The following is an 11,213-nucleotide window of genomic DNA, read 5'->3' as shown; positions in this document are numbered from 1 at the left end:
ACACAAGGAGTATCCGTTATCTCGGATGGTTGGTCAAATGTAAAAAATGAACCACTTATAAATGTTATTGCACAAAATTCACGTGGTGCAACTTTTATGTACACAGAGACCTTTTCAGGGATTGAGAAGACGGGAGTGGAGATTGCTAAGTTTCTTGAACACGCTATAGAGGAGATTGGTCCAAGTAGTGCTATTCAAGTTGTAACCGATAATGCGGCGAATTGCAAGGCGGCTGGACGGGAAATACAGTAGGTATATAAACATATTTTTTGGTCCCCTTGTTCTGTACATTCTTTAAATTTGATTTTTAAAGACATGGCAACGCAATTTGATTGGCTGTCCGACACGTATAACGGAGGGAAGGGTATTGTCACGTTTTTTTTAAACCACACACACGCCTTAGCTTTCTTTAGAGACAACTCGAAATTGCAATTGTTAAAGGTTGCACAAACACGATTTGCATCGCATTACATATTGTTAAAAATACTAACCGAGTGTAGGGAAGCACTTGCTACTACTATTGTCGTAAACTCGTGGCGGGAATGGGTCAACAAGGCGGATGAGCACACTAGGGTACTTGCTAATGAAGTGGTAGATACAATTAAAGATGAAAATTTTTGGGATGATATTGCTCACATTTTGGCTGTCACAAAACTTATATTTTACATGGTAAAGTTTTCTGATGGTGAAGGTCCAAAAATGACAGAAATATATGAACGAATGGTATTTTAATATTTTTGTTATTAAGTATTATGATGAAGTAATTGTGGTATTTCTTTTGTTCCTGTTTTGGTAATTGGTACTTTTGTTATTAAGTATTTTATGTTTGAACTTTGAAGTGTTAAATTGTTACCTGTTAAGTAATAGTACACATATATTTTATGAAGTAATTGTGGTATTTCTTTTGTTCCTATACCCGACTATACAATACACTGTACCGGTTCGTACCGAAATGAGCCTACCCCCCCCCCCCCCCCCCTACCCGATACGCTAAATGTCGTGAACCCCGTACTGTACCGTACCTCGTTCCCCGTACCGTACCGCGTTTCTGGTAACTATGGTTAAAACTTCATTCCAACAGATTTTAGTCTTAAATAATTCACTCATTCAAGTATAAACAGAAAGTTTAGTCCGACTCTTTTTTATATTAAACAAAACAATGCTTAAGGGATAGATACTCTTACCATTTTGACAACAAAAATAGACATTTTTGCACAGCCAAACAATGAAATTTTTTAATGTAGAAAAGGATCATTATAACAGCAAACAATAACCTGACAGCAAAATAAATAGCCAAACTCCATTTATCATTTTGACAAGTTTATTGGAACATTGTGACACCAAAACTGGTTCATAATGGATCAATTTCACATCATAAAATTGATATGTCAGAACAGGGTGGGTGTGAAATAATTGATAAGTTTGGTAAACTGAAAAAGTAATGGTTTTTCTACAATTTAACGTGATTATTTTTATAGCTTCATATCAACCAATCAATCATTTAATGCAATTATGGGAATTAAAATTAGCATTATAATTTAAAAATCTATCTTTTTTAATAAAATGATTCAAGAGATTGGATGCTGTTAAAGTTTAAAAAACTATTGTCATATGGTTATTCCACTCTTTCTTAGATATGGCATCAAGAAGTTTACCAAATGCATAATTCTGATTTCTAAGTAACGATTTTACAAAGTAATAATATACAGGGGGTTGGGGGAACAGCTTTGAAAGATTTTGGCAATCAAGGTAACAGAGAAAATTAATTTTGCACTAATTCAGAAAGATTAAAAAAAACGACGCCTTACTATGTGCGTATGAGAGAGAGAGAAAGAAATTGTAAAACGGTTACTTGTTAGTGTCAGAAGTTTAATGTGGCCAAAGTCTAAACTTCAAAAATATAAGGCGAAATTATGAAATGCACAAAAGACACTGTTTTTTTTTGGAAACGGCAAATGAATTAACGGAGCCTACACGTACTTTTAAACGTGCACCCTAGGTTCAAGCTCCGCAAAGCTGGCAAACCCAGCCCCCGACGGGATTTCCAGGGAAAATTCCCCCACAAAGAGCAATTAAAGAGGATTTATGGAGTCCCAAAGATTCGAATGTCCAACCTCACCCCACTGTGGGTTATAAACCCGGTATATCACTGTTAACAAACGCTAGGACTTTTAATATATGTATATAATATGTTACTTCAGATAAAATATGGAACCAAAGCAGTGCTTATTCTTTGGGGCATGCAATTTTTTTAGAGAATTTTTTGTTTAACAGAACACAGTACCACTGTGACAGTGTGTGACAGGGTAGAGTTAATTTTAGTTTTCAGGTAGGGTTCCTGATTCTCTGACGAATCGAGTAGCTTCGATCACCGTGCTCGTGGTCATTCATCCAGACTTTTATCGTTGGTGGTGTTGGGTGTTCTTCAAAGGCGGTGGTATGTGTATTCAGTAATGAAGAAAGATGTTTAATAGGAAGGGTTCCATCATCCATGAGTATGTGCGTGAGGAGGACAGGGAAGATCACTGAAGCAACGCGATTGGAAGAAAAAACGGCAAACACCGAAGCTAACCTCCAAACCTACAGCCGATGCACAATTCCGGGTCAATTTAGTGAAAGGGAGGGACCGGAAGCGACAAGTTACCCATAATACAGTGGCAAATTCGTGATACTGTTCGTCAAGTCTACCGGAATTAATTGTATGTATTTTATAAGAAATGGCTCTTATCTAATAAAGAATTTACGGAAATAGTACTTATGTTTGAAAAAGTTATATAAATGATTCCTTATTAAAAGTGAATTTATAGAAATCGTCCATTTATTTCACAAAATTACAAAAACGGTCCCTGTATATCAGAAAATTACAAAATAATTCCTATCTGATTTAAAAAAAAAATTATAGAATTGGTTCTTTGCTAAATAAATTACAATATAACCCCTGTTTAGTAAGGAATTTAAAGAAATAGTCCTTAAATGACAACGAATTTACATATAAAAGTACATAAAAGTCCCTTCCTAATAGAGAAATAACTAAAAAGGGTCATACAGTTCACAAAATTATAGAATTAGTCCTTGTTTAATAGTGAATTTACCAACATGGTCCCCATGTTTCATAGATATTACCCTGTGTATTGGATAGATAATATAAGATTATTAAACTAACAATAGCGTGATGCCGTCGTACTATTTAGAAACAAAACTTAGATAAAACTGCAAAAATTGTCCTTATGGTATGTATTTTTTTTGGGTTTTGGTTAAAACCCTAACTTTTTGGATTGGTGGTCATTTTGAGCTAGTTTCGTTGTGTGTTTCGTCCCTCCGAAAATTAAAATAACTATAACATCCTTGGTGTATTTATTTTCCATTTTTCTTTCATTTTCTTTAAAAAGTTTATTACTTATTTATTTATTTTAGTAATTAAAAATAAAAGATGGCCAACCCCTCTCTCTCTCATACACAAGAACATATATACACACAGTTCTCTCTCTCTCTCTCTCTCTCTCTCTCTCTCTCTCTCTCTCTCTCTCTCTCTCTCTCTCAAAACCTTAAGGTTCTTTATCGAAATCTGGAGCAAATTGAACCAGAAAAACCTTAGGATTTTCGTGTGTTCATCTTCATCACGAATAAAACCTCAAACAGTTTTATCTTCCTGTTCAAGATTTGAATTTTCACACAAAAACACCAAGAACACATAGTTGGTTGTGTTCTATGAGTTCATTTTCTGATTTTGTTGTGTTTGATTCCTCCAAAAAAAAAACCAGATTAAAAGTGTGGCCGGAGGTAAGGAATGTCGGAAATATATACAAAGTATATAGTTGGTTACCATTCCAAGTCATTTGTGATCCATTATGTATTTTTTATTATGTATGTTTCTTTTTATAAGAGTTTTGGTTCAATTTTTTTAATAATTTTTCGTTAATTTTTTATAGCTTTCTTTTTATATATTCTTTAAAACTATTTTGTCAAGAATATATTTGTTTTCATGTATGTATAATTGTAAAGAATATATAAGCCTCTTCCATTTTTTTCTAGAATGTAAATTTAATACATTTTGAGAGTATATTTTGTATTTTGATAGCAATTGCCTAAAAGTTTAAAGCATTTTGATAGCAATTTAAAGACAAAAGGAACAATGAAAATGTTTTTTAATTATTTTTTGTCTTTTTACATTGATTAGGGACCAAATTCAAAACAACATCAAAATATGAGAACTTTCTAATTGGAAAAAATAGAAAAAATAGAGTTAGAAACCAATCGATGCAAATTCCAAACCATAAAGACCATTCCTAATGTGCTAATTTTAGAGACTATTGTTATAATTTACGTTTGTTCCTTTTACTTGCAGCCATTAAAATGTTTGTTTACTGAAGTTGTCTCATTCCGATCCGCATCTGCGGCAAGTAATTTTAAACAATAATTACATTTGTCCCACTTTCTTTCAATTCCATCTTCAACCTTTATCCATTCTATCTTGAAGTAATCCCAAATAGGAGCGGTACAATTACCTCTACCCTCACATCGTCTGGTTGGGTTAATCCGGTCCCTTAACTCCTTTTGATACATTTTTTTGTTGTAGGGTTTTGGTGTTGTTTGGTATTTTTGTCATGTTCGTTTTTTTGGTAGTGGAGTTTTTTTTTGCTTGTGTTGTTTTTTTTTTTTGTCTTTGTTTTTGTTTGGTTGCAAATTTTTGTTTTTTTTATGGTTGTTGTTATTCTGCCCCTGTTCTTGCTCTGATTCGTCACTTAGCATAACATGGCATGTCGATGTTTCTTCTATATAAACTTCTTCTGAATCTTCTTCGTAATCCTATATTCTCAAAATAAAACATAAAATTACTACATTGTTAAATGGTGCTGAAACAAGAAAAGTCAGATTTGATATGCTTTCGTGCGGGCTTTGTAAGTCATTCAATTTTTAACCAAATCAAGAGTTTTTATAGTCTAAAATTAGCTACAAAACCTACACATATAGGAAAAAGAATCATGTCAATTCAACTTAAAATGAGTGAGATATGCATATTTTAACAAAAAAGTCAGATTACGTTTTAGTGCTGAAACAAAATTTAAAAAAAAAAAAAAAAAAGTCTGATTTGATATGCTTCCTTGCGGGGTTTGTAACTCATTCAATTTTTACCGAATCAAGTGTTTTTATCGTCTAAAATTAGCTACAAAACGTGAATAACATGTAGAAAAAAGAATCATCTCAATCTCACTTCAAATAAATGAGATATGAACATTTTAAGAAAAAGACAGATTATGTTTTAAAGTTGAAACGGAAAAAAAAATCTGATTTCATATGCTTACTAGCGGGGCTTGTAACTTATTCAATTTTTAACCAAATCAAGAGATTTTATAGTCTAAAATTATCTATAAAACCTAAATAACATGTAAGAAAAATAATAATGTCAATCCCACTTCAAATTGGTGAGATATAAACATTTTAAGAAAAAGTCAGATTGTGATTTATTGCTGAAACAAAAAAAAGTACAATTCTTACTTGGTCATCAAAGACTTTTCCAATTCAATTAGCTGGATTGCCATCTTGATTATTAGCATCATGAACATCCGATTTTCGGTATCTTGATGATGGTATATTTGGTAATCCATTCAAATCCTACATTGTCAATATCATACATTAATAATATTACTAAACAAATTCTTAGTTTTGACAATCATACGTTCATACTACAAACTAATCTAACAAAAATCTTGCATGCATGTCTATAAACTACAAAGTACATTGTTAAATGGAACTTAAAACATGAAATACAAATATATAATCTTACTTGATCTTCATGAGCATCTATATATCGAATTATTTGAAGCTGATTGTTGAGAAGTTGATGGTTGTAGACTACTTTTTTCGCCTTTTGACATTGCCTATTGATGGTTACGAATTAAGAACTAGATCAATGATGGTGGATAATAGATGTTGAATTAAGATGAAGAGCATATGAGGATGGAATCAAGATGTGGAGATGTCGACTTAAGATGATGATGAATTGATGATCGAACAATCGAAGTCCAACATGAACAACCTACTCAACTTTTTCTTTGATATTGGTTTAGTCATGCATTTTCAAGTTGTCGCTAGGGTTCAAGCAGGATTTTTTTTGATCTGATATGCTTTGTTTGTGTAGCCGTACGTTTACTTACTATGGCCCGATTGTTTTTTAAGGCCTCCAAGAACTATTGGAAGTTCAATGGATATGGGTTATATTTAATCCGGTCCGGTTCGGTTCCCGGTTTTGGGCCGAGTCCAATGACCGGTTCCGGTTCCAAAAATCCACAAGAATATCGCTCCGGTCCTGGACCGATTGGTTTTATCCGGTTCAGGCAGGCCGGTTCTCTGGTTCAAATGCTCATCCCTATTATTATCTCTCACGCAATAAATAAATAAATACCATATAATTCAGTGAATAAATATATTTCATACAATTTGGGGTTGAGTTTTTGTTAGTTCTTATTTGAACGGTTTATTCAGTGCAAAATACAAAAACAATTAGTCTTATTTTATCCAAAAACATTCTCTGAAGACACATCATGTATCACTCAGCATTTAGGCCCATAGGGGCTGATTTTATTTTTTATTATTTTTATTTTTTTCCCACTTTGAGTTAAACATGAGGACCAAAAGATATCACAAAATGAAAAAAAAAATATATGTATAAGAAAAATACAAATTTCCAAGACCTGGAAGTCTTTGAACGTCTAATATGGGGCTAGCTATTCATTTCAATCCTTCATCTTTAATGCTCCACATGATGTATAAGTTTTTGAACGTATGATTTGGGGCAATTTATTTCAATTCTTCTTTTTCTAATCTGCCTTATAAAATGGTTCTATTTTAAAGGAAAATAAGGGTTTTATGGCCCACACGATGTATAAGTCTTTGAACGTTTGATTTGGGGCAATTTATTTCAATTCTTCTTTTTCTAATCTGCCTTATAAAATGGTTCTATTTTAAAGGAAAATAAGGGTTTTATGGCCCACACGATGTATAAGTCTTTGAACGTTTGATTTGGGGCAGTTTATTTCAATTCTGTTTTTTCTAATTTTTCTTATAGTTTTTTCTAAAAATGAGAAATAACAAAACTATTGTTGATGAATATGCCTATCCTTTGTTATCTTTTATTTTTTAAGAATACATTTTTTTTTGAAAAATAAAAACAAAAATACCCAAATTTGTATATTTTGTAGATTATATATATAATTACATATCCATATCGATATACAAAGTCGTTATTAATAGTTTGTTCATTGATGAATTTTCTTAATTATTCTTATCTTTTTCGAAAAAAAAACAAATATACCAAAATATCTTTTTATGACGTAAATATAGACATTTATATTGATATAGGAAGTGTTTTATAACACTTTATTTCATTGATGAGTATGTTGTTTTCAGAGATGAATGTTAATTATTTATTTTTAACAAATATACGAAAATCTCTAGTTTTTAGGCCTTACAATTAAACATCCATACCAAAATAAAAAATATTTTTTTTAAAACTGTATTCATTGATGAATGGTGTTGATTTTTTATTATATATTGTTTTACTTTATTAAAGAACACCAGAATTTATTATTTTTTAGCCTTAAAATATGTTCCCATATTGATGAAAAAAGAGGAAAAAAAGAATTTTGTTCCTACGTGTTCTCACGAGACTTATTGTCTTTACTTGAACCATTCTATCTCTGTGTAATTTACACTGATATTTTATGCATTGTACTTTCACTTGGCTGGATAATATTTTATCTTATTTCCTAAATAAATGACCCCAAGATAGGTGTGCAGTTTGAGGCCATCCACTTGAATCCTTCATTTTCACAGTTTGCAGCACTATATAAAGCTGCATGGAGCATCTTTAAATTTTCATCCATACAAACAAAAAAACAAATCACCAAGATTTGGATTTACATCATGAGTCCTTGTGTTTTTATAATATTCTCACTTCTCTTCCTCTGTCTTGAGACTACAACTGCCAACCAATTGGCAGCAGTGGGAGGAGGAGATGATAATTGTTTTGAGAAGGAGAAAGAGGCTCTCCTTCATTTCAAATCTCTCCTTCAAGACCCTTCTGATTGGCTCTCTACGTGGACAGCTGAACAAGACAACTGCTGTGAATGGAGTGGAGTGACGTGCAACAACCAAACAGGTCATGTCACAGAGCTTGAAATTGTGTCCTGTGGTCTTGTAGGTGAGATTAGCCATTCATTGGTTAACTTAACCTACTTGAATCTTCTTGATCTTTCTGTAAATTCTTTTCATGGAACCATTCCCGCAATCATTGGTTCATTGACTCAATTAAGGTACCTTAACCTTGGTTTCAATAATCTTAATGGAACCATTCCCAGGTCCATTGGTTCCTTGACTGAGTTATGGGTCCTTGACCTTTCCTACAACTCTTTTTATGGAACCATTCCATTAGAGTTTGGAAACCTCACCAACTTGGAAGGGCTTTACCTTTCAAATGTTGGAAGGTGTAGAGTTGAGAACCTAGACTGGTTGTCTCCTCTATCTCATTTGGAGGGACTTGGAATGGATGGGATTTCACTGGCCAAAACAAATCATTGGGTAGATGTTATTCTCAGTCTCCGGAAACTATATTTGTTAAGTTTAAAGGGGTGTGAGCTGTCACAGGTCATGTATCCATTTTCTTCATTTCTCAACTCTTCTTCCTCATCTATTGAATACCTTCATCTTGGAAACAACAATCTCACCTCGTCCATGTATCGTTGGTTGTTCTCATTAACCAGCAATATTCTCCTTTCTCTTGATCTCTCTGGCAACATGTTAGATGGGATACCCAAATATCTTGGCAACCTCTGTAGTTTGAAATATTTGTACTTCTTTAACACCTCTGCCGCTGTCAAATTTCCTGATTTTCTCAACAACTTGTCTGGATGCACATCGCTTTCATTACACTCGTTGTATGCTTCAGGAAGCCAATTTACAGGGTCATTGCCTGATGATATCCAAAAATTTACATCCCTAACATACCTGGACCTCTCTGAGAATCAGTTAAAAGGAACTGTAAGTAAGAAACCGTGGGAACTGCCCAATCTTACATATCTTGATCTTTCCAAAAACTCACTCCAAGGATTTCCTTCCTCAGATTACATGTCAAACCGTTCTCATATAGAATCTATTCATCTGAGCTCTTGCAAGCTAGGGCCTCGCTTCCCCAAATGGATTCAAAAATTGAAAAATCTCACCCTTCTTGATATTTCAAATAATGGTATTTCAGATACTATTCCTCTTGAGTTTTGGGACTCATGGCCTTCCCGGTTATTATTCCTGAATCTTTCTTCAAACAACATAAGCGGGAAAGTACCAGATCTGTCATCAAATTTTCACAACAAGTCAGCGATAGATTTAAGCTCCAACAGCTTTGATGGTCCAATAACTAATGTCTCTTCCACTGTGGAATTACTGAATCTTTCCAGAAACAAATTCTCTGGAGGAATATCCTTCTTATGCCAGGTTGTCCATGGCTTTTTAGTTATTCTTGACCTCTCCCATAACTTTCTAAGCGGACAACTTCCAGACTGTTTGTGGCATTTCAAAGAACTAAAATTTCTTAATTTAGAACACAATAATCTGTCTGGAAGGCTTCCTGCCTCTGTTGGCTCTATGATTAAGCTCGAGGCATTGGATTTATACAAGAATGATTTCTCCGAAGAATTTCCTTTGTCTGTTAAGAATTGCACGAGCTTAAAGTTATTGAATTTGGGGGCCAACAAGTTTTCTGGTAATTTGCCTGTTTGGATTGGGGAAGGCTTATCTGGGCTGTATGTTCTTACGTTAAGATCAAACAACTTCTCTGGAAGCATCCCTTTACAATTATGTCAATTAGCAAGTCTTCAAATTCTGGACCTGTCCCTGAACCATTTCCATGGAAGCATCCCTTCATGTTTGAGTAATCTTACGATCATGGTGCAACAAGGATTCTCTCAACTACAGAATTTAGATATTGGCCATATAGTAATAACATATCCATATAATGTTGACCATGTGATGATCCAGTGGCAAGGAACTGAACGTGAATTCATCAAAAGTAATATGAAGTTGTTGAGGAGCATCGACCTCTCAAGCAACAACTTAACAGGGGAAATCCCATATCAGATTACCAATCTTGATCAACTGATTGCACTCAACTTATCAAAGAACACTCTACTTGGAAAGATTCCATGGAACATCAGTCAGATGAAAAATCTTTTAACTTTGGATTTATCTAGAAACAAGTTTTCAGGAGAAATACCATCAAGCATGTCTCAAATGACCTTATTGAGTTACCTAGACGTCTCAGATAATAGCTTGTCAGGGAGAATCCCATCCAGCACACAACTTCAGTCCTTTGACCATTCAAGATACGAAGGTAACTTAGGGCTATGCGGACCTCCCCTTACCAAAAAATGTCCTGGAGATGAAGAATCGGGAATACAACACATCATTGGTGAAAGTGAGGGTGAAGGTATAGACGAACTTCATGTATGGTTCTATATTGGTGGGGCCATTGGTTTCATTGTTGGATTTTGGATAGCATGTGGTGCTTTGCTTCTCAACCGTCGTGGAAGATTTGCTTTTTTTATGTTTCTTGATAGCTTCGAAGATTGGGTTTATGTGAAGGTTGTGGTGTTCATTGCTAATTTGCAAAAAAGACGAACATAGATAGTCATGTAAAACCATGTTTCATTTTTGTATTTGGCATGGGTTTTTAAGTCCTATCAATAAAATTGCCACCAACACCACGGGTGGCCATTTTCTAGTGTTGTGTGAAATAAGGCATCATAAAAAGTTTATATTTTCTAATTATATTTAAGAAAGTTTTTTTTTATACAAAAAAAATTAATAATAACCATTAAGGGTATATAATAAAAAGGGAAAATGTCTTATGAGGGTAACCATCTATCACATTTGTTCACATTTGGTCAGTTTTTTGTACACGTGTGACCATTAAACTTACTTAAAGTATTAAAAAAAAGTATCATTATGATCTGTAATTAAAGGTTACCTCGGTTTCCGACGACCTCACCGTCGACAATTAAACTTGTGAGAGTAATGAAGTTTTGCAGTTGTACACATTTAATCAATTATTTATATACACATTTGACAAATATACTTAGGATGGACAAATTTTCTAGGAAATATAGTGCTAGAACGATTATCCATCCATATACCTTTCTTTTCTTTATGAGTATATAATAATA

At 33.6% G+C, this 11,213-nt stretch overlaps 1 protein-coding gene across 1 annotated transcript; it reads left to right on the top strand.

Moving 5' to 3' along the window:
• The first annotated feature begins 7,720 nt into the window (after positions 1-7,720).
• Positions 7,721-10,771, top strand: LOC145059208 (receptor-like protein EIX2). The gene has a single exon (XM_079007060.1). The coding sequence runs from the start codon at positions 7,924-7,926 to the stop codon at positions 10,672-10,674; it is 2,751 nt and encodes a 916-aa protein (XP_078863186.1). The 5' UTR covers positions 7,721-7,923; the 3' UTR covers positions 10,675-10,771.
• Positions 10,772-11,213: the final 442 nt, after the last annotated feature.

Source organism: Lactuca serriola, chromosome 6 (genome assembly GCF_051521515.1).
Source record: "Lactuca serriola cultivar US96UC23 chromosome 6, Lser_US96UC23_V15, whole genome shotgun sequence".
Taxonomy (NCBI): Eukaryota; Viridiplantae; Streptophyta; class Magnoliopsida; order Asterales; family Asteraceae; genus Lactuca; species Lactuca serriola.
Note: the sequence above shows the minus strand (reverse complement) of the source record. Positions and strands in the feature narration are given on the sequence as shown.

What these genes read in the sequence shown, in the direction of transcription:
- LOC145059208 (XM_079007060.1), top strand. Translation starts at nt 7,924, where the DNA reads ATGAGTCCTTGTGTTTTTATAATATTCTCACTTCTCTTCCTCTGTCTT.